General features: G+C 47.1%; 1 protein-coding gene across 4 annotated transcripts in view; it reads left to right on the top strand.

Moving 5' to 3' along the window:
* ZNF608 (zinc finger protein 608) overlaps positions 1-23,664 on the top strand; it is a 117,529-nt gene extending 93,865 nt beyond the window's left edge. For 2 of the 4 annotated variants that reach the window (XM_042934028.1, XM_042934020.1), the window contains 7 exons: positions 10,464-10,551; positions 11,049-13,500; positions 15,553-15,970; positions 16,561-16,733; positions 18,332-18,485; positions 21,954-22,035; positions 22,637-23,664. In XM_042934028.1, coding sequence (XP_042789962.1) covers positions 10,464-10,551; positions 11,049-13,500; positions 15,553-15,970; positions 16,561-16,733; positions 18,332-18,485; positions 21,954-22,035; positions 22,637-22,643 — 3,374 coding nt within the window. In that variant the 3' untranslated portion in view covers positions 22,644-23,664. Of the gene's footprint in view, positions 1-10,463; positions 10,552-11,048; positions 13,501-15,552; positions 15,971-16,560; positions 16,734-18,331; positions 18,486-21,953; positions 22,040-22,636 lie in introns of those variants that run through there. The other 2 variants (XM_042934026.1, XM_042934027.1) reach the window with 2 other exon arrangements.
* Positions 23,665-24,142: the final 478 nt, after the last annotated feature.

Here is a 24,142-nt window from a genome sequence, read left to right as displayed (position 1 = left end):
GGGGACACAGCTGGTGGCCAGCAGAGCTGTAGGAATGTGTGCTCTCCTGGGCCGGGGAGAGCTCCAGATGAAAAGGGCCCAGAGCTGGCACAAAAGCAAATAAGCGCTCTGACTTTCAATAAAGCGTCATAATTTATATGAAGCCTGGCTCTTCGGTCCCAGGGAGATGCACGCATCAGTAGCAGCCTTTTGATGTGAGCATAATTGCCGATTGGTTCCCACCGTCTCCTTGTAACTCAAGGATTGGGGATGGTAAGAAATCACTTGAAAACGCAGTCCTATAGTCTATAGTTGTATACACATATTTTGACAAGCAATTCACAAGCATTTAAACCAGGAACTCTGCTAATCACCCACCTAGACTGATCCACAGGAGGTTTGTGAGCTAAGGCTAGGACGCGGAGCCCTCCATATTCCCTTTGCTGAGTCTCCTCTCCTTCCCCAAAGTATATGAGTTTTTCCATTCTTCTGTTTTATTTCCTTGGCATTTTGCTATTTTATTCATCTCGGTGATGACTTGGCCTCCCCGCCTGCCCCTCCCTCCCCTGCTCCTGCCCGTGGAGAGCAGCGAGACAGCAGAGAAACAGACTGGTTTCCCCACCAGGAAATGGGGAGGCCGAGCTCCCTGTTAAGCGACCTTCCAAATTCTCATCACCTCACACCCTTCTCCCCACTTTCAGCCCTCGAGTGCTCTCTTTTAGGGGCACTGGTCCAGGGTGGGGCTTGTTGCCTGGAGGATTGTTAATTTTTTGCCTGGTCTTGCTGTTCTGTTCTCTTTACCTGTTTGTGAAGCTGACGTCAGGGCTTGTAGAGATCCTGGCCGCACAAGTTGTAAGCTGAAAAGATCCCGCGGTTAGCATTAAGTGCAGGAAACGAAAGGCCTGTCTTCTTTTCAGCTGCTTATCTTCTGTGGCAGGCAGGTCTCAAAGCGGGATTGTGTTGAGGCGGCGTCCTTTCCGTTGAGGTGGGGGGTTCTGGTTATGTGCTGTGGGCCTGGGCCCCTTGTACGCGGCTGCCTCCTAAAATGACACTCTTAAGGGAACACCATGTTAGGAGGTAATAATAGAATAAGAACCGTATCATTATCGTGGCTCATAGTAAGCCGACTTACTATGGGAAAGATACGTTTCCCAAATTTTGAATGCTTTTATGTGAAGGAAGGAAAAAAAAACAAAAAACCGATCTCCAGATGAGCTAATAATTCAAGCTTGTGAGACTGGATTGGGGGACAGGAGTCAATTCCGTTACATTTGGCATTGAATCCTGGTCTTCCCGTGAAGAAAGGGAGGAGGGGAATGAGAAATCCTTGCGCTACTCCAAGTGGGGAAACTGTGCCTTAAAAAAGGAGAGGGTTTGAAGAACTCCAAACCATGTATCTAAACTCCGCAGCTCTCAGAAATACTAACGCATGCCTGCAAAAGAGCAGGAGAGAATTCAGGCCTAGAACTTTGCACCAGAAATCGGGTTCCGTAGCTTTCTCTCCATGCCCACCAGCCTCAAGGCATTACTTGCTGGGAAGTTTGATCCTAGACAAGAAATGAAATCTCCTTATACAAGTGTATACCTACATACGTAGGCTCCATCTGTGTGCGCGTTGGCTTTGTGCATTTCAGTTATACCAAATGTCTGTCTCAGAAGACTTTGTATTTTTTTGCTGTCCTGTCTCCCCGTTTTTCCCTCTGCCATCATCCCCCGCACCCTGCCCTGGCCACTTCATCGTTTATCTTTTTTTTTTTTTTTAATTTTTTTAATGTTTATTTATTTTTGAGACAGAGAGAGACAGAGCATGAATGGGGGAGGGTCAGAGAGAGAGGGAGACACAGAATCCCAAACAGGCTCCAGGCTCCGAGCTGTCAGCACAGAGCCCGACGCGGGGCTCAAACTCACAGACCGTGAGATCATGACCTGAGCCGAAGTCGGACGCTCAACTGACTGAGCCACCGAGGCGCCCCTTCATCGTTTATCTTGTACTTGAGCATATCACTTCAGTTTACTGTGTGTTGGCCGAACCTTAGGAGACCACAGCCTGAAGGGCATTGTCTTGGGATGCAGGGGTGGTTTTGGATGCAGCCTGACTGAGGGTCTGTGACTTGCCGCCCTGTGGAAGGAAGCTTAAGGGGCTCGTGTCCTCCCCTCCTTAGCAACATGGTCACCTGAAACCTGTCCTCCTGCCTACCCTCAGGTGGGAGGACTTGTGGCACCTTAGCAGAAAGTGCTAGAGGAACTGCCTAAACGTTAAGGGCTATGTATTGTGGTGTGAGTGGTTGTAGTGTGTGTGTGTGTGTGTGTGTGTGTTTATATTTATGTATTTATATATATGTGTATATTTATACCTTTAAAAAGTAGCCTCAAGCCATCAAGGACAGTGTTTCTTTAGGCTGTGTATGCCTGTGTAACCTAAAATCAAGTGTTTTTTGTTCTCGTCATGTTTAAAGTTGCTTTGTAAAGATCTCTGTGTGATATATGTTATTTTTCTCTTATGCTCTTTGTTCCCCCCAAATGTCTATAATGACACTTAGGGCATCCTACAATGAGAAAACCTTGCTAAAATATATGTACCGATTATTAAAAGAAGTAAAACATCACTTTCTGCAGTTCACAGGAAGCTCTAATGATCTGTGTTGATTCGATATATATATATATATATATATATATATATATACACACACACACACACACACATATATGTATGTGTATATATATGTGTGTGTGTATATATATATATACATATACATACGTATATATATACGTATACATATATATATATATGTATACGTATATATATATATATATTTTTTTTTTTTGAGCTTTATCTTGGGCTCTCAAAGTTTCCATTAATGCCAGAACTTGTGCCTAACATTCGGTGAGTGAAAATCCTGTCACCAGCCGTGCATGTAGGGATGTAGTGTGGGCTCCCATGCAGATGTCTAGGACAGCCGTTCAGTGTTCCCGGAGGTGCCTTACAAAAGCCTTGTTTCTGCTCCCTCCTCTTACCCACAAGACTTTGGAACAGGCCATTGTGTTTTCCAGAAGTGGGAAAGGATAATGTTACTGGGGAGGCAAGAAAAGAAAAGCAGCAAGAGCCTCTTTTAGCTGACCAGTCAACTGGATATTGACCACCTGTCTTCATGGGAAAGAAATAGATGGCAGTGAATAAGTGAGAGTCTAGTTTTCCAAGAAGCTCAATGATTTTCCCAAATCAATACAGCTCATCAGGCCTCAGAACAAAGGCTGCGGGGGAGGTGACGGTGATGGAAAAACAGCTCTGTGTTCTTTTGTGTATTAACCCATAAGGCCCATGGGGAAACAGGGTTTCTTTAGCCATTTCCCCCCCCCCCTTCCCCTTTTAGGGCTTATTCAGTGTATTTAGGGGGGAAATCCTTTCAGGTTTTTTTTTTTTTTTTTTTTAAAGATTTCCATAGATGGCATCCCAGTGATCAAATGTACTTTTGAAAGAGATGAGGTCTGTTAAGGAAGAATACCATTTTTCAAAACATAGCTTAGAATAGCATTTTGCCATTGCTTTTTGCTTTTTGATGTTGGATTAGCACATTTATTTGGATGTTTGTTCTTGTTATTTGTGGATAGGGCTTGGATGAACCAAAAAGGAATGTCTCCCTGTTCAGATTAACCTCTGGCAAAGAAAGAATCACCACTATCCTCCCATAAATGAACCTTGTTCCCATTGCCCTGGAAATAACACCAGACCCTAAAAGGACTGCTGAATTGTCATCTGAGAGGTTATAATTAACGCAGATAGAGGGGTGCCAACATATTCCAGCGGCCGACAGAGAACGTCTATCCAAACCAGCAATTTTTAGCCCTGCATTCCTTTAATCTTTAAGCGCACTGTGCTTTCCTAAAGTAGTACATTAACACCAGAGCCGTGTGCGTCTGGGGTTTATGACTGGGGTGGCGACATACTAGGGCATAAAGTGTTTCATTACACTTCCCTTTGTTAGTACTGCCCTATCTCCCAAGCCCCGTTGCCGTTCGCTATTTGTTCAGATAAAGCCCAATGTTCAGGGTGACTAATCACAGCACTGTGTTCCAGATGGTTTGATTACAGGATGTGGTTAAAGTGACTCTTCAAACATTCAGCTCAGCAGTAGGGCTCTTTCTGGTCACGTGACCATACTTTTCTTGTCCTAGTGCCCCAGAGATACTTAGCATAGGGAATAGGAAAGTCCCTCTGTGTTTTGGCCGTCAGGTATTTCATTGGCAACCTCCGTTGGAAATTAAATATTTCCCCCAATAATTAGAAACTCAGCTGTGGCCTTTGAAGAGAGATGTTTCTGAAGATGAGATGCTCTGAAGCCAGAAAAAGGAAAGTGTACCATAAAGTGTACTAAAAAGCCAGTGTACTATACAAGACTCAGCTTTTTAAAAAGTACCAGGATTGGATAGAGCAAAACCACAACAATAAACTTCTGGAGGGGGAGGGCGTTTGGGTACAAAGGAATGGTGATAAATCCTACCTTGTACAATAGTCATGTATTGAAATAGGAGGTAATAGGATACTCGAAATGTCTGGACTTTATCCTGTGCGCAGAAACCAGCTTAGTGTGGCCCCTTTTTATTGTCACTGATGTTTCTACTGGAAAAAAACATAGGAAAGGAAAGAAATGTGTAAACTTAAAAAAAAAAAAAAAAGGATTGCAGCACAAATGGGTTACATTTCGGTGTTATTAGAGTGAGGTTTCTGTTTTCTGCATGAGTGCACACGAAGTCCATCCAGATGTGGTAGTCTGAATAAGAGTTCCAAAAAAAAAAAAGAAAAAAACGATGTCTGATTCCAAATTCGGCATTTGCAATGCTTGCCAGAGACTTCTGTCCCAGGGATGAGGCACTTTAAAGACTCTGAAACAGTCTTTAAACTGTAATACAAACAGAGTTATGCTGATCCACTGGGAAATCAGGCATTTGCCCAGTTCTTGAGGAAACATCTTCACAAATAACCAGCAACAGTAATTCATAAACCATATTTATAACATCTTTGGAGTACAATCTCTCCGCAGAGAATTTCTATCGTCTCTAAGCGAGTGGGAGATGATGCTTATTGAAAAAGTATGGTAATAGTCAAAAGAAGGATCCAAATCTGGACTCCCTTCTGTCACCGTGCCACAGCTTACCAGGGGTTGTGCAAACTCTCTCTCTGTGCCGGGCACGGCGCTCACAGCTGCAGCAGGTGCGGACCCCACCCCCGTGTCCAGAGAGTGTAGTCTGGCCAGAAGAGAGGCATACCATGTATATGAGGAGTGGAATGTGAAGGGGGGCTGTGTGTGAGGGCAAGGCAGAGAGGCTCAACAGCGTTCAAACATGGGAGGAAATGATTCGCTGCTTCCTTAATGGACTGAGTGTGGTATTCTTTGGGTGGGCTCTCCTTGTCATTCAGGGTCCCAGGTGAAGGAGGCTCTGTGATTCTCAGCGGGCCTTCAAGGTCACTGCAGTCTCCATCCCAGCCAGACAGAAAGAGGAAGAAACTAGAAGAACATGAACAGGAGATTACTGTGAGCCAGGCCTGTAAGTGGCACGGGGCAGTTCAGTCGCTTAGCTGTCATACACCTGAGTGTGCCACAGACCCACGTCTAACTGGGCCGGAAGCTGAGCCGTGTCCAGCTCTGGGCCCAGACGGAAGCATGGATTCTGGTGAGTGTCCCTTGGCCAGAGGACCGGGCATGGAGTGCCGTGGGGACCCACGAGGGAGTGGCCGTGTTTTGGTGGTGCGCACCATCGGTGGGTGACTGGAGAGCACCCACAGAAGAGACGACATTTGCCCTGTGTCTGTCTTTGGTGCTAACTCATTAGGAATGTTAGCTTTCCTTGGAGGTTTGGACTAGAACAACTTCGGGGGACTAAAATTGTGACCTAAGTAGTAGGTGAAGAAACTCTTTTGGCTGGAGAGGGGAAAAAAAAACGTGTGAGCTGGAGGTGAGAATGTTACTGTGGTCATTGTGTTTGCCTGGGTGAGAGAGAGGCTGACAGGTGGAGGATGGGTAGACTGTCCCTGCAGGGACACCTCCAGGACCAAGCTATTCAAAGACAGAGTTAAGTTCAGAACCAGGAACACCTTTTGAACAAGATGGATGGAAAATAATAGGGCCGTCCTGGGTGCTGGTAAGCCCTTGTCACTGCTAAAAGACGGGAGGGGACACACACACACACACACACACACACACACACACACACACACGTAAGCACTTAGGGCATTGCACCCATCGACTTCCTAATATCATAGCTATTGAGCCCTTGGGGCTTTGGCACACTGTAGTCCTCTCAGACTTTAGAGGCTTGTGACCTTGTGACCTTGAGGTTTCCCCTTCTCTTGTCAACTTGCCTTGTGACTAATTCAGATTCCCATTGTAAGTCGTGTTTGGTTGCCTCAGGTTCACGTACCCGTCCCTGCAACCGTCAGACGACGCTAAGGTTAGGATTACTGGCTCAGGAGCCTTGTCTCCTAGGACTACCATCTGAGCGGGGACTGTGGGCAGGGCAGGCCCTAGGAAAATCTCTTCCAGGGTCTAGTTTAATATAATGGATCAAGAGGCCTGTTCTGTAGGTGTAGGTGATACGTAAACTATACTTCCCTTTCTGGATTACAGGGTATGCCTGTGTTGGTTGTTACAAGTTTGCAGCCTCTTGAAGAATAGAGTTTGGATGGAGGTCCAGCCAGAACTATGGCTGATTCCATAGCACCAAATAAGTACCTAGTGTATACCCTAAGGATGCACTGTAAATGCTTCATGGGCCTGACCATCTCTCTGGGAGCCCTTAACTGCTAAGTATTGACAAGAGCAAATAATAGGACACTGTGACTGTGGAATCCTGATGAGATAACAGGGCTCTTTTGGCTTGTAGAGGCAACAGGCTTAGGTTTTACAACACAGACTGTGTTCTTCACTGCCCTATAGGTAATATGTTTTATGGGGTAGGGCAGTAGCTTAAATCCTGTATCATCAGTGTGTAGGACAGAGACAATATAAATAAGAAAACCCTGTGTGGTCAGTGAGCACATTCAAACCATCCATTGACGTCTTCAGCTCTCTTCTTACTTAATTGGTAATAATCTTCAGATATTTTCCAAATATAAAACATTACAGGGCAGGCATTATTTAGCATTTTGAGAATGACCGTGCCCAGTCAGTGGGGAAAAGGGGATGGTAAACCTGGCGGGACCCTGGAGAATATAAAGACGAAAAAGACTTGTGTAGAGTGTCCCCAGCACGTGGTTCATGGCTTAGACGTTTGGAAGAACAGATGTGCGTTAGATGAAATATTAAATCTTTGTGGAATAAATGTATATTTATTTCCAATTAATGTAAGGTAAATGAGAACCACAACTCTGCCCAGACTGATGAAAATTCAAAGTGGAACTTTGAAAGGCTTCATTTTCACTTCGGTTATTTAAAAAGTAGAGTCCGCTTTATATGCCCATGGGTTGCAAAGCGCTCAAGATGTCGAGACTTGAGCAAGACCATCAACCATCCGCAGGTTTTGGAGCCCAAACACCACCTTTCTACTTGGCCCCTCACGATAGGATGTTGCATAAACACACGCTCGCTTACAGAGAAACAATACGCTTTGTAGTTTATGCGAGAAGCATTCCTTAAGCCTCCTTGCCAGTTTGGCTGTGTAAACATGTGCCTGTGTACTCTTGCACGTGAATGCTAGGCTGATCGAAGTATACCGTGTGGCGGAAAGAAAAACAGACACCAGCACACGTATTCAATTAGCCCCGCTTGATGGAGACTCTTCAGAATCTCCCCGGGAGTTAGAGCATTTCTTCTGAGCGTGTCACAGACCCAGGGCTTCTAGAAAAACCAGGCTGGCTGATTGAGGTCCTTTTGAAGTTGGGGATGGACTTGACTGACGGCGTTTTCTTTCCCAGCGAGTGCTGATAACGAACGAACCACGCTGCTAGCAGTGTCGCTGTTGCCGCCACGCGAGATGTGCCGGGGCGGCTACTAGAAACAGCATCTGGCGGCGGGAACGGTTTTCACAGTGCGCCAGCCGCAGCGTGAGCCCAGCCTTTGTGACAGCTCCCAGCGGCAGCCCCACGTCGCCAGGGACTGCTTCCCCGGGTCCTGTCTGGGGACCACCGATCCTGTCCCGGGGGCCGTGAGCGAACGCGCGTGGGGCGCGGCGGGTAGCCCTGTCGGGGCCGCGCACGCGCCAAGGGTCCCCCCCACCCCGACCCCCACCCGCCCTTAGTCCCGTGGCGGCGGGCGGCCTCCCGCCGCCGCCGCCGGCCCCTTGGCCCCTGCCCTCGGCCGAGCCCCTTTATCCCCGGCCGCCGCCTCGAGGCTCCGGGCGGCCGCCCTCGGCCCAGCCAATCAGACGCGAGCGTTCCCTGCAGGCGCCGGCCAATCCACGGCCCGCGTTTGCTGGAAACGCGAAACCCTTGGGGGAAAAGCAATAACAAAAGCCTTTCACTGCAGACAAATGTTAAGTGTCTGTGCAGACTTTTCCTGTTTTTAATTTTATTACTGCAAGAATGGAGGGTTTGTTGTTTCTTTCATGTTTCCTTTCAAGCAATTTTAATTATACATTTGTGCTACATCAGGGACTCTGGAACGCACTGCTTCAGCCTCTTGCGTCGCAAGCTAAAATGCGGCAACCTTCTGGCAATACAGATATATTCCTGCACTGTAAATATAGCTGACATGCTAAAGAATTTTAAGCAGCTGCAAAGGTCTTTGACACCACACACAGTGCCCCAGAGAGCACATGATGAGAAAACCAGCTCCGTCTTCCCCTTCGCCTTCCCTCCCACCCCTCCCTTTTCCTGGAGGGACGTGCTCATAAAGAATCCTTTCCTCCAATTGTTCTGTCTTGTGCAAATTTTGACCAAATGCCTAATTACCATTGATTCTCATCTCAATATGAATTTTTATACTCCGTGGTTTAAAAGAAAATTTTCCTGAGGGAATTAGAATGGAATCAACCGGATTTCAGGAAATGCTTGCTTTGCTTCATGCTCGTCCCCTCCCACCCCCGACTATTGCTACAGTGAGTAAATTCAGCTGTCACCTAATGGCAACATAGACCATATGGGAAACAATTTTTAAATCTCTTTTAGAGACTTTTGAAAGAAATCCTTCCTTCCCCACTGCTCGGGTCCCAGCCATTCAAATATTTTTACCTGCTGCTAAAACATTTCCCATGGAAATTAGTCTTACCTCGTGAGGTGTCTCTTACCATAAAGGAGTGCAATACAGGGTTTCTATAAAATTCAAAATGGCAGTGAGCAAGTGAGCAAACCAGTTAGAAGTAGACTGTGAGTGATGTCCCTAGGTGTTTGCAAAAGAGAATGGAGGGTAGGTAGGTACCGAAAAGAAACCAAAGGCTCACTTAAGTATTGCGTTGATTGACCCTCGTATTTTATGCGTGTCTCAAAAACCCAGGTCCTTTTAATATAGGCTGTAAAGGGGTGATTAAAAAAATATATGGCACTTGTCCTCTAGAGAAATCAAGAGGATGTTCTATTTTATTTTCCTGTGACATTTAGTATACTAAGTGCACTTAAGTTTAGTAATTCACAGATGCAGTGCTAAATTAAATTGTCTGTCTGCAGAGCAGTTGGGAAAAGCAGAATAGCTTGCAGGAAGCAAGTGTGTTGGTTTTGAGATTTTTGTCTTCTAATCCTCTGTGGCAAATGCTTACTAAAGTTGATTCTAAAGATAACCCCAAGAGCAAACCTATTGTGCACATTTATTTTCTTAAGAGGGCTATTTTAGGAGTCCTTAATATGAAACAAGACCAAACAGTGAAACAGATACCATACCCTGGCTGATTCTTGTCTCACAAAGCCAGAGAGGGGAGGATTAGGAAAGCGAAATCATAGCTGATTGTCCGCTATCTGGACTCTCAGCCCCTGCCCTCCCCTTCTCCTGTTTTTGTGCACCCACCTAATCTTTTCCTAAATAAAAATCACCATTATTTTATATTGTTGAATTGGAAACAAAGCCGATTCCTTTCAGTCACCTTCTGGTTTAAGCACTGGTAACTGGCGCTTAGTTTTTGTTGGCTGCTTGCCAAACGAAAGCAATTATGTGTAATAATAGAAAAATTAAGAGGTGAGTGTTGCTGTTTTACAGCAGGACATGGCAAAAACCATTTCCTTCTGTCAGCAGTATCTTGATTACACTCTCACACGCAGTCTTACCCTTTTGTACCGCATGCACACAGGCATGATCTCTCTCTCTCTCTCTCTCTCTCTCTCTCTCACACACACACACACACACACACACACACACACACACACACACACACACACAGTTTCCTGTGGGTTTTCACTTGAGGTCACTGAAACCAGAAAGAGGAACAGTGCAAACCACAGTTTTTGAAAGCGAATGAGAACAGAATTTTGCTGGTAAAATAACAACAACAGTAATAATAATAATAAACTAGAAACAGAGTAATCAGTGCTAACAGTGGTCCTCCTTCATTCCCCATTCCTGCAGGTGTTCTAGTGGTCAATGTCACGTGGAGGAACAAAACTTACGTAGGGACCCTCCTGGACTGCACCAAGCACGACTGGGCCCCTCCCAGGTATGTACGTACGGGGCCTTTTATTTCAGGCTCTGTTTGCTCTCCTCCTTCCTCCGCTTCGCCTCTCCTTCCGCCATCCTCTCTTTGCACAGAAACTATAGAGGTAGATTAATAATGCATAAAAGTCTGCCCGTAATTGAAACCAGGCAAAAGAGAAAGGAGCTGGTGAGGATTGCACACGGTGAAATGCACTCCCTGCCCTTCGCCCCCTCTCCTTTGTTTTCTTCTTTTCTCAAAATGGGAATTTGAACTGGATTCAAAGCTAGCTACCTGAGCCGTTTTCCTTTGGTGTTCCGAAGAAGAACATACGTCATTCGTTGCCAGTTCTGTGGCAGGGATTAAAACTGTCAGCGCAAGAACAGGGTGTCTTTTCCTTCTCTGGGCCCAGCCCTCGCGCCCCTGGGGTGTTGGCCGCTCTTGCCGGCATTGTGTGCCTCGCGCTGTCTCCCGGCTCTTTGGGGGATGCTCCTCTTGACGTCTGTCGCTTGTTTCCCTAGGTTCTGCGAGTCACCGACAAGCGACCTGGAGATGAGAGGGGGCCGGGGCCGAGGGAAGAGAGCGAGGTCTGCCGCGGCGGCTCCGGGCTCAGAGGCCAGCTTCACGGAGTCCAGAGGGTTGCAGAACAAGAACAGAGGGGGGGCCAATGGGAAAGGGAGGCGGGGCAGCCTCAACGCCAGCGGGCGAAGGACACCCCCAAATTGTGCTGCTGAGGACATCAAAGCCAGCCCCTCCTCCACCAACAAGAGGAAAAACAAGCCCCCGATGGAGCTGGACCTGAATTCCAGCTCCGAGGACAATAAGCCGGGGAAGCGCGTCCGCACCAACTCCAGAAGCACTCCGACCACTCCTCAAGGGAAACCAGAGGCGACTTTTTTGGACCAGGGCTGCTCCTCGCCAGTGTTGATCGACTGCCCCCACCCAAACTGCAACAAAAAGTACAAGCACATTAACGGCCTGAGGTACCACCAGGCTCACGCGCACCTAGACCCAGAGAACAAGCTGGAGTTCGAGCCCGACAGCGAGGACAAGATCTCGGACTGCGAGGAGGCGCTGAGTCACGTGGCGCTCGAATGCAGCGAGCCCAGCGCCAGTCTGGCGGCCTACGACCAGGTGAAGGCGCCGGTGTCGCCCGGCCCCGGGCACCCACCTGGTACCCCCAAGGGGAAGAGAGAGCTGATGAGCAACGGTCCGGGCTCTGTCGTCGGGTCGAAAGCGGGGAAGAGTTCTGGCAAGAAGAAGGGCCTTCACGGCGAGCTGAACAACCTCCCAGTCATCTCCAACATGACGGCCACCCTAGACGCTTGCTCCGCAGCAGATGGCAGCTTGGCTTCCGAGATGCCCAAACTGGAAGCAGAAGGGCTAATCGACAAGAAGAACGCGGGAGAGAAAGAAAAGGGCAAGAAAGCCAACAACTGCAAAATGGACAAGAACCTCTCCAAACTGAAAACCGCGCGGCCCATCGCCCCCGCCCCGGCCCCCACCCCGCCGCAGCTCATCGCCATACCCACCGCGGCCTTCACGAGCACCACCACGGGGACCATCCCCGGACTGCCGTCCCTCACGACCACCGTGGTGCAGGCCACACCAAAGAGTCCTCCGTTGAAACCCATCCAGCCAAAGCCCACCATCATGGGGGAGCCCATCACCGTGAACCCAGCTCTCGTGTCCCTCAAAGACAAAAAGAAGAAGGAGAAGCGGAAGCTTAAGGACAAAGAAGGGAAGGAGTCGGGGAGCCCGAAAATGGATGCCAAGCTGGGCAAACTTGAGGACGCCAAGGGGGCCGGGAAAGACTTATCGGGGCATTTTTTAAAGGACCATCTCAACAAGAGTGAAGGGTTGGCCAACGGACTCTCAGAGTCTCAGGAGAGCCGGATGGCCAGCATCAAAGCCGAGGCCGACAAGGTTTACACTTTCACGGACAACGCGCCCAGCCCTTCCATAGGCAGCGCCTCGAGGATGGAGTGCAACCCGCTGGTGAACGGGCAGGCGCCCATGGCCCCGCTGCACGTGCTGACGCAGAACGGGGCCGAGACCGCGGCCAAGACCAGCAGCCCCGCCTATTCGGACATCTCTGACGCCGCCGACGACGGTGGGTCCGACAGCCGGTCGGAGGGCGTGAGGTCCAAGGCCGGTTCCCCGTCGGACATCATTTCCAGTAAGGAGGGCGTCGTCAAAGGGCATCCTGCAGCTACAGCACAGTCCTCTCAGATGAAAGAGTCCCATTCTCCCTATTACCATGGCTACGATCCTTACTATTCTCCAAGTTACATGCACCCTGGGCAGGTGGGAGCCCCTGCGGCCGGGAACGGCGGGAGCACACAGGCGATGAAGATCAAGAAGGAGTCCGAGGAGGAGGCCGAAAGGAAAGACAAGGCAGAGCAGCTGGATGCCAAGAAAGCGGACCACAACCCGGCACCCTTACAGCCTCAGCACCAGTCGGTGATCACGCAGAGACACCCAGCACTGGCGCAGTCGCTTTACTACGGCCAGTACGCCTACGGGCTCTATATGGACCAGAAGTCCCTGATGGCCACCAGCCCTGCCTATAGACAGCAGTATGAGAAGTACTATGAGGACCAGAGGCTGGCAGAGCAGAAAATGGCCCAAGCTGGCCGAGGAGAGTGCGACAGGAAAAGCGAGCTCCCCTTGAAGGAGCTGGGCAAGGAGGACAGTAAACAGAAAAGCCTGCCGTCTGCCACAATCTCAAAAGCTCCCTCTACCCCAGAGCCTAACAAAACCCATTCTAAACTAGGGCCGCCAGTGCCTAATAAAACTGAGGAGACAGGTAAATCACAGCTTCTCCCCGGCCACCAGCAGCAGCTTCAGGCCGACAGCTTCAAAGCTAAGCAGATGGAAAACCACCAGCTTATTAAGGAGGCTGTAGAAATGAAATCTGTCATGGACTCTATGAAGCAGACAGGTGTAGACCCAGCCTCGAGATTTAAACAAGTAAGATTGTGGAGCGTGGCCCCCCACAGGGAGAGAGCGAGTCTGACCCTTGGACGTGTCTGGGCTTGATCTGGTTAGCCTTCTTCCCAGGAAATAAGCCAAGGGTTCCTTAGGGTTGGTCCCTTCTCCTCCTGAAACGTATTCGAAAAGATCCTCTCAGGAGCCACTGTGTACCTCTCCAGTGTGCCTAACTCACCCTTGCCTTGTGTTGTGTATGTAGTCAAAGGAACTTCGCACCTGTGCGTCGCAGACTCGTGTTCCGTGCTGGTCACTCGCTGTGAACCTGACGAGGTCCCTTAATTTCTTACTGAGCCCAGCCTGAGGGAATCCTTCCACGTGGCCGCTGAGATCCTGAGTCTGATCTCTACCGCGTTTGTTCTTTCTCGTGTCCACATTTCTCCCGGCAGCCTCGAGGAACATAAGACCGGGGCCTTAAACCCACATTCCTCACTGGGCTCTGTCCTACCACTTGGGGCCCAGATGTCTTTCACACGGTGTCTGAGATGCCTAGGGGTTAAGAGCCCCAACGCGGGGCTCCGTGCCGATCGCCTGTGAGGAGAACAGGGGGGTCTGGGTGCGTGGGCCTCCCGCAGCCATCCCGGAAGCCCCTGCTCGGCCAGCCTGAGGCTCCCCGTACAGACACCTGAAAATCGGCCACCGTGAAATCACACGTGTGCTCGCACTTTCTGTCACCGCGCACACATCCTGACTCACTACGGTCCCGCGAGAGTTAACGCTGGGGTTTCCCGGCCTCCCGACCCCCCCTCTCCACTCCCATGCTTTCACCCCTGGTGAATCAGAGCACCAGAATCCTTTCTTGGTGCTCATTTCTGCCCAGAGGTTGAGACTTAGGCCCAAGGTTGAATGTTCTCTCTCAGGACTTAAACACCCAGGGGGTTTTTGTCGTGAATGGGATGGGGGTCGCAGAGGCCTTTTGGGCTCCTCACTTGCCCCAATTCTGGAGGCCTGAATCAGGCCGTGGCTTCACAGGGCTGCGTCAGAACTTGGGGGGTTATAGATGCCTTTGGTTTCTAAAAGAAAAGCTATGATGTGTTCTATTAATTTTTGAAATTTTGTTTTGATGAAGATGTCTGCACGTGAGATGTGAGCCCCCATATTAAGCCTCAGCTGCTGTAGTTGAAGAAAATACATTAGGAAACCAAGAGTTTCCATCCTCCCCCCACCCTGCCCCGTTCCCCATAAATGATGTTACGTGATCTATTCGTGACTCAAATTCACTATTAAGTGGCCTGAGCTGAAGTTTTTTAAATATGTATATGTATTTTAACTTTCATTTATTTTTTGAAAGAGGGAGAGACAGAGTGTGAGCAGGGGAGGGGCAGAGAGAGAGAGAGGGAGACACAGGCTCCAGGCTCTGAGCTGTCAGCACAGAGCCCAACTCGGGATTCAAACTGATGAACCATGAGATCACGACCTGAGCTGACCAAAGTCAGACGCTTAACCAGCTGAGCCACCCAGGCGCCCCCTGAGCTGACGAATTCTAAAATTCGTTTTGCCTATGTGAGACAATGAAGGGAAAATGAGGGTTAGATTAAATTATGTCTGAGGGTGTTATTTAATGTTGAAAGATCCCACGAAGGGCCCGGCTCTGAGTTCCCTCAGACCTAAGTTGGAAGCCCAGCTGCGCCCTGGTCAGCAGCACGACCCTGCTGTTCCTTGAGCTTTAAAAGCTTTGCTTTTGTCTTGTGTAAAAGAGGTTAATAACGATGCCTACCTCAGATGTTATTACTTTGCGAGAGGAAGGTAAAGCTCTTTGCACAGTGCAAGCACATAAATACATGTTAACTTAGCATTAGAAGTAAGAGTAATAATGCTGTCATGGTGATTAATGGGTTTTGCTTAAAAATGGAGATTTTAAAACGAGGTTTTTTTTTCCCCTTTTCCTCTTTCTTTTCTTTTCCTTCTCTTTCTTTCCTTTCCTTTCCTTTCCTTTCCTTTCCTTTCCTTTCCTTTCCTTCTCTTCTCTCCTCCCCTCCCCTCCCCTCCCCTCCCCTCCCCTCCCCTCCCCTCCCCTCCCCTCCCCTCCATCAGGATCCAGATTCAAGGACCTGGCATCATTATGTATACCAGCCCAAATACCTGGATCAGCAAAAGTCAGAAGAGCTTGAGAGGGAAAAGAAATTAAAAGAAGATAGTCCCAGGAAGACTCCCACTAAAGACAGTGGTGTGTCCAGCCTTCCCGTGTCATTAACGAGCATTAAGGAGGAGCCCAAAGAGGCCAAGCGCCCGGATTCTCAGTCCACGGAGGAGAACAAGCTCAAGAGTGATGATCGGAAGACGCCTGTGAACTGGAAGGACTCTCGGGGAACGAGAGTGGCAGTTTCCTCGCCTCTGAGTCAGCATCAGCCCTTCATACAGTATTTGCATGCTTATCCTTACCCACAGATGTATGACCCCAGCCACCCTGCATACCGGGCTGTTTCTCCTGTCCTAATGCACAGTTACCCTGGTACGTGTCGCGGGTTCTCGCTCTCTTAGAGGGAAAGGCTACATTCACTTATTGGTTACTGAAAAGCTCAGGATAAATGAGATGCTTCGGTGGTCGCGTTTGTTTTGCTTGTCTTTATGCTGCTTCAAGTCCCCAGGATGAAACTTACTTGACATGAGTTCGTTTTGTTTTGGCTTAGAGAAAACGTCAATGGTTCCCAGCTCTAGTTTCCATAGACTCTGATGCTCTAGTCTGTTAGACTGACAGATACTTTATTGCCTATGAAAATATTCTCGGCGCTCACTGTCATAATCATTATAGTTACTGTTCCTTTCACTTAAGCGGACGCGTAAATGTACGAAATGGCTGTAAGCTCAATTCTGTTTATAATCTCCGTTCATCAGGACGAATTAACTGGGAGAAGAAAATCGGAGAACCTACGTCGTGCACTTTAATGATGATGTAGCCCCTTCTTAATGTAATCCCCTATGTTAAGGTCTCCGACTCTTGGCCCAAATTCGTTGTAACCCGAGTGATTTTTTTTTTTTTTTTTTTTCCTGTTTAAAAAACGGAGCCCATAACTTGATGTGGCATTTGTTGTTTATCTGCAGGGGCCTATCTCTCTCCAGGCTTTCATTATCCTGTTTATGGGAAGATGTCAGGGAGAGAAGAGGCAGAGAAAGTCAATACCAGCCCTAGCATCAACACGAAAACAACATCGGAATCGAAAGCGCTGGACTTGCTCCAGCAGCATGCCAACCAGTACCATAGCAAGTCTCCTGCCGTAAGCCTCCTTTTGTTGTTACTTAAAAGTACCATGTTTTGGGGGAGAAGAGGGGACAAGCTAGGAAGCGGTCTTGAAATAGAAATGGTTTTCGAACCCGGCTGTGATTTCAAGATGCTGTTTTAGCTTCGCCCATAAAGAACGGACTGTTCAAAGGTAAGAGGCTTTCACACACGAGGGGGAAGAAAAAAAAAATCGTCAAAACGTCTGTGGTGCTGGCGGGCTTTTCTGTCGCAAAATGCACCGTGCCTCGACTGCCCAGGAGGGCGTTTGCTAGGTGGACGTGTAAATTCGTAGGAGCCGGCTTGCAGCGTGAAGTATTTCTGATGGCTGATATTTTGGTGCACTGGCACGGGTGAGTCGCGTGGGGAAGGGACGGCTGCCCCTGTCTGTTTTGGCCTCGACCCATTGTCCTGTCCCTGTAACTTCCCGAAGCAAGGGAGACAAGGGCCTTTGTGAAAGATGGCTCCACCCTTGCTCCCATCCCGGCACCACCCCCTCCATGAAAGAGGGCAGCCACTAGTCCTAAAGGCTGTTGTCAAGAGAGACAAAAGGGTGTGGCCATTCTTGCCTAGAAAAGAAGTTTGGAATAAGATACAAGATCTTTGATGTGGATGAGTCCAGCAGGGACTGTAAGCTAGGAAAGGGGATTCATGAATCTATTTCTGTGCGTACTCCTTCCAGCACAGACATTTTTTTTTCTTTTCACATGACAACGAGAACTTCAGGTTGGCCGGGTTCTAGTGGGCAGACACGTGTAGGAAAGGCAGTCGTAAACTGTGATTAGGGAGAACCACAGCTTTCGTTGAGCCTTCAGAAGCTGCCGGATTCTGGAATGCTTTCAGAGGCACAGGGCGATGATTTCCCGTACTTGGTATTGCCCTATCATGTTGAGATGTGTATTTTCTTTTTTTGTTTATTTGTTTTTGAAAAGATTTTTTTTTAAATGTTTGTTTATTTTTGAGAGAGAGAAAGAGTGGGAGTGGGGCAGAGAGAGAGAGGGAGACACAGAGTCTGAAGCAGGCTCCAGGCTCTGAGCTGTCCGCACAGAGCCCGATGTGGGGCTCGAACTCCTGAACGGTGAGATCAGAACTGAGCCGAACTCAGACTCTTAACCAACTGAGCCACCCAGGCACCCCGAGAGGTGTATTTTCAATGGGCTAAAATGGATAAGGTGTATTGAGAATTGGGAGATACATTCGCCCCACAAAATGTAAGTAAAATACACAGTCATTAGAAAATTTTTTTCAACCTTCTTGACCCATGTATAAATGTTGTTTCTGGGAAGAAATCGGGTAGATCCTAATCTTGCAATTTCGAGCGACTGTAAAGAAAAAGTTCTCTTATTTCCATCACTTGAGGCAAACCCTGACGGCACCTGGTTAACTTTTAGGTGGGGCGTTTCTTTAGCTTTGGCTTAATTCCAGCTGGAACTCATGCGTGCCTTTTGAAATTATCTTCACTTAGTAAGGAATGTTAAGTATCTCTGTGTTTGCTTCTGAATCATTTACACATAGGGCTCAAAGGACAGAAGTGGTTTAGCGCTCCTGTCGGTTGTTTTTCAGAGTATTTAGAGGGGCCTGTCTTTTCTGTTGCAGCCCGTGGAAAAGGCGACAGCAGAGCGGGAGCGGGAGGCAGAACGGGAGAGGGACCGCCACTCGCCTTTCAGCCAGCGGCACCTGCACACGCACCACCACACCCACGTGGGCATGGGTTACCCACTCATCCCTGGTCAATATGACCCTTTCCAAGGTCAGCGGTTCTGTCGTTATTGTGTTGTTCGTTCTGCTTTGGAAAACTGTGGGCCCAGAGGACCGCTCACGTCTTAAAATAAACACACTGAGCTTTGAGTTAACATGAACTCCAGGGAGTAAATAAGTTCTTAATTCTTATTTCCTAGTATTTCCTAGTGATACAATGAAGGCGATTCCCCGCGTCTTTGTGTTCTATTGAGACAGGAAATGACTCCCACTTAATAATTGTCACTGGTTGATGTTATCGGTGGCTTCCTGCTATCTCATGGACTGAGGGTGGCGGCCAGTGTCTGGGGCACTGAATATAACAATCAGAAGATCAGATAGCTGCTTGAGGGAAATTGTGGGAAAAAAGGGAGGCATAATGAGAGGCTTTGGTGAAATGGTAGTGGTTTCTGCAGGCCTTTTACGTTGTATCTGCCCCCACCCCCACCCTCACCCCGGAAGTAATGGGAGTGACATGATTAGGTCTAACCTTTTCTTTTCAAATTTTTATTTACATTCTAGTTAGTTGACACACAGCACAGTATTGGTTTCGGGAGTAGAATTCAGTGATTCATCACTTCTGCACAGCACCCAGTGCTCATCACAGGTGCCCTCCTTAATGCCCATCACCCATCTTGCCTACCCCACCCACCTCCCTCCATCAACCCCTCACTCAGTTTGTTCTCTATCATTATGAGTCTCTTGTGGTTTGTCTTCTCTTCCCCCCCCCCCCCCCTTCCCATCTGGTCATGTCTTGTTTCTTAAATTCCATGTATGAGTGAAATCATATGTTTGTCTTTCTCCGGCTAATTTTCCTTAGCATAATATACTCTAGCTTCATCCATACATTGCAGATGGCAAGATGTCATTCTTTGTGATCGCTGAGTAATATTCCATTGTGTGTGTATATAGAGGTGTGTGTGTGTGTATCCATTTCTTCTTTATCAGTCGATGAATCAACCATTCATCAGTCGATGGACATTTGGGCTCTTTCCACAGTTTGGCTGTTGTTGATAACACTGCTCTACCCCTTCAGATCTGTGTTTTTGTATCCTTTGGGTAACTACCGAGTAGTACGACTGCTGGATCAAATTTAACTTTTTCAGGAACCTCCACACTGTTTTCCAGAGCAGCTGCACAAGTTTGCATTCCCACCAGCAGTGCAAGAGGGTTCCCCTTTGTCCGCACCCTTGCCCACACCGGTTGTTTCCGGAGTTGTTATTCCGACAGGTGTGAGGTGGTATCTCATTGTGGTTTTGATTGGTATTTCCCTGATGAGGAGTGATGTTAACATCTTTTCCTGTGTCTGTGAGCCGTCTTTCGGGTGTCTTCTTTGGACAAATGTCTATTCGTGTCTTCTGCCCATTTCTTACCTGGGTCGTTTGGTTTTTGGGTGTTGAGCTTGCTAAGTTCATTATAGATTTTGGATACTAACCCTTTTGTAGATATGTCATTTGCAAATATCTTCTCCTGTTCTATAGGCTGCCTTTTAGTTTTGTTGTTTCCTTCGCTGTGCAGAAGCTTTTTATTTTGATGAGGTCCCAATAGTTGATGGTTGCTTTTGTTTCCCTTGCCTCTGGCAACATGTCTAGTAACAAGTTGCTCCAGCCAAGGTCAAAGAGGTTGTTGCCTTTGTTCTCCACTGGGATTTTGATGGCTCCCTGTCTTACATTTAGGTCTTTCATCCATTTTGAATTTATTTTTGTGTATGGTGTAAGAAAGTGGTCCAGTTTCATTCTTCTGCATGTCGCTGTCCGGTTTTCCCAACCCCATTTGCCGAAGACGCTGTCTTTTTTCCATTGGATGGATTAGTTGGCCATACGTTTGTGAGGTCGTTTCTGGGTTCTCTGTTGTGTTCCATTGCTCTTTGTGTCTGTTTTTGTGCCAGTACCATACTGTCTTGATGATTACAGCTTTGTAATATGTCTTGAGGTCCGGAATCGTGATGTCTCCGGTTTCGGCTACCATTCTTTTTCAGGAATGCTTTGGCTATTTGGGGTCTTTTGTGGTTCCATACAAATTTTAGGATTGTTTGTTCTAGCCCTGTGAAAAATGCTGGTGGTTATTTGCTGGGGACAGGGTCAACACTTTTAATCCCCTGTAATTCGGGGGCTCTTCACAGCCGTTCATTGCCATGGCTTTAATGATGGCGAAACATTTTGAAAAAGCCATAGAATCGTTGTGAGATAGCCTTCGATTTGTGGTGTTCTGGTTGACCTCCTGCTACTTGTCCCAGCTCTGTCACCTTACAGGGGTGGGTGGTGGCCCCATCTCTACCAAGAGATCCACTCGCTAGGTTCTTGCTGTCTTAGGTAGCTCAGACTGCCATGACAAAATGTCCCAGACTCTCTGGCTTTAGACCACAGAAAGTTTTCTCATCGTTCTGGAGTCTGGGAGGCTGGGTGCCAGCACGGTTGCTTGGTAACGAGTGCTCGGTTCCGGGCTTGTAGGTGGCTGCCATCTTGCTTTGTGCTTAAATGACCTCTTCTCTGTGTGCAGGGGGCAGGGGCAGCGGTGGAGGGAGGAGAGCTTGTGAGAGAGCTACCTTCTGGTGTCTCTCCTTATAAGGACATCATGAGCTCATTTGACCTTAATTATTTAAGTCCTATCTTCAGATGATCACATCGTGGATTAGGGTGTCCGCGTAGGGATTTTGGAGGGCCATATTCAACCCATAGCACTTGCCACGTTGGCCCTCATTCTGCTGTGTGAATACGAGATACCATGTGTAAAAGGTACCTCCAGAAGTAGGAAGTACTCTACACATGGGAAAGGTCATTTTTATTTGTTTAGCCCTCGTTACCACTCACAGTGGTGTTCAGAAAGAACATAGAGGGCTTAGAAGGAGAATTATCTTCCCTAGCTTTGCATGTGTTTTTTCTTGTTTTTCCAGGATTGTTTTCTGTAGAATTAAAAAAATAATTTCCTATCAGGCAGCTTCGCGCCATCTGGAGCCATTCCGTTCTCTGACTGCTGTCTTTCTCTTGCAAGGTAGAAGTTAGGACTGTTGTTAAGTTCGATTCACCAGTTCTGTGTTTCTTACGGGATGCAGGATGCATTGTGTTCGTTCACTGGGGAAATGCCGAAGTGATAAGTTATTATGAAAGTATTGTATGTTAAGCAAATGGCGTGTTGCTTCTGTAATTCACTGTGACTTTTGATTCCTGTTGTTGCCGGGGACCTATTATGTCTCCTGAGCTTCCTATTCAGGAATGCGAGCAAACCATTTAGTACCATGCAGAGTCACAGAGATGGAATGTTCTCTCTTCTCTTTGACTAGCTATTAAGAAAACCGCAGAGTATTGGATAAATGGCTAGATAGGGGATAGACTAAGCGGTGTGGGCTCCGTCTCTTCTATGTGAAACATTTCCTGTGTGTGTTTAGGAGAGGACGGATTGCTGCAGCCCTTCACCCCTGGGCCTGCACCTGCTCTTATCTTTCCCAAGTGTCACAGAAACCCTGCATTTTTTCCCCCATTAGGCTTGACCTCCGCCGCCCTCGTTGCCTCTCAGCAGGTGGCTGCCCAGGCATCTGCATCAGGAATGTTTCCTGCACAAAGAAGGTAAATATCCTTACATTTTGAATCTACATTTTTCTACATAGAGACATCTTAATGGGTGGGAGGCAGTTAAGCGTAGGCCTTTTAGACCAAAAACTTGGCTCTTTGGGTTTTTATATTCTTGTAACGAACGTGCTTTTATGGCCCGTTGCTTTACATGCAGCTTATGTTCCGGGACCCTCATTTCTTTAGCTGTAATATAGGTTAGTAATTAACTGATGAGTGCTTTTATTTATTTATTTTTCGAGCAGTTGAAAAGCCTCTTAGGTTACCCTCACAGCCCTGTTAAAACACTCCGCCACCACTCCCTTTGTTTTATCATGTTTCAAAATAAAGTCACAAAGGGAGACATTTATTTTCAGAATGCTAAAGGTCATGTTTGTTCTTTGATACTTTTAATTATCCCTCAAGTTGTGTCAGAAAGGAACATAATTTATTTTTTCCACAGTGTAGATCATAACCCTCGTGTGCGTTCCCTTTCTTGAATAAGTGAGTTCCATGATTTGAATAGAATTAAGATAAGCCTGTCAGTCTTAGGGTTTTCACATTTTCGGCGTCAAATGCGGATGGAGCCCTGTGCTAAGGTCTTCTTTTTCCTTTGCAGAGAATAACAAGATTGGAAATGTACGTTGTCATGTGACTGGATCACATGGGGAAGCGCTTTTATACAGACATCAGTTCCATGGTGTTAATTTGAAATGCCTTTAATGGCAGGCAAGAACCAGTCATTTCATTTTTGTAAATTACAGATTTTATCACAGAGTAACAAATGTTGCTGTAATTAAGCTTCTGTTTTATATATATATACGTATACATATATGTGTATATACATATATATATATATATATATATTCTTTACTTTTTGTATCAGTAACCAGGCTCGCACACACAGGGTCTGCTATCCCGTTGCAAACCACTCAGTAAAGGAAGTAAAAAAAAATGTATTTGTCATGTTGAAAAGCGTTAGCCACAAAAGGCTGCCTACTTTCTTTTCCTTTTCCTTTTCGATTGTAAATAAATGACGTATCCGTGTGCCTGAACCTTGCATATCCTTCATAGATTCCCCCCCACCCCCTCCTCGCCCCCGCAAGGCCCTCAGAAAGGCTGGCTGTGATGATGACGCTTGGGTACAATTTAGATGTCTATTTGGTGGCTCCCGTTAAAGACACATCCGTGTAAAATGTTCCTGTAGTCACTGTTTGTACTTGTGTGTTGTGGAAAAAAATGACTTTTGGAAGGCATGGGGTTGCCAATACCACAAAAACTGTGTTGTAGATAATGTAAAGATTAAAAATGGGGAAATAATGAGCATCTGTGAATAATGAGGTGTCATTTTTTGATAATCTTGAATGGCAAATAACCCAATAGCCTGCGTACCAGAGACATCTGTGATTGTTGTATTACTTGAATAGTCTTACAGTCCCCCCCTCCCACCGCCAACTTTTTTTTTTTTTTTAATGTTTACAATTATCCAGTTTTAGAAGAGAGAGACTTTAACGCCATTGCCTGGTTACTTGTTTTATGCTGTAATCTAGTTTATTTTATGTAAAATGTATATTGAATGCTTTCCTTTTTTATACCTGCCTTAAATAATTTGGCAATCAGAATTAAAAAGGTTTTTTTTTTTTATAACGGCTTCTTGTCTGTCTCGACTTCTTTCTAGTTGGCTGATTGTGATTCCAATTTTCAAAAAACGGTTTCTTGATATTATGAATGTTCAGTTCATGAAGTACACACATGCTGAGTTTTCTTATATGATATGCGGGTATAACATCCAAACAGTGTGTTTAATTCAGAGGACATGTCCATAGTCACTGGGTCTTTACTCTGAACAGGGGGCGTGATATCACTACAGATTGGTAGATACAGGTTGTTGTGATACGGAATGATATTGCAAAGTTAGTCTTGGCAACGCGTGGACAGTAGGTGAAGTGTGTAAAAAGTCAGCTAGCCATTTATTTGACTCGCCGCTAAGTTGTCCCATGAGCGGATTTTATGCCAAACGTACAGAATGAACTGCCTCCTTCCTTTCTTCTTCCTTGCCCCCTTCCCATCCTCCCTCCCTTCCAAGAAGCACTCACCGAGCACCTCCTTTTATCCCGGACACTGT

Source organism: Panthera leo, chromosome A1, assembly GCF_018350215.1.
Source record: "Panthera leo isolate Ple1 chromosome A1, P.leo_Ple1_pat1.1, whole genome shotgun sequence".
NCBI classification, from domain to species: domain Eukaryota; kingdom Metazoa; phylum Chordata; class Mammalia; order Carnivora; family Felidae; genus Panthera; species Panthera leo.
Note: the sequence above shows the minus strand (reverse complement) of the source record. Positions and strands in the feature narration are given on the sequence as shown.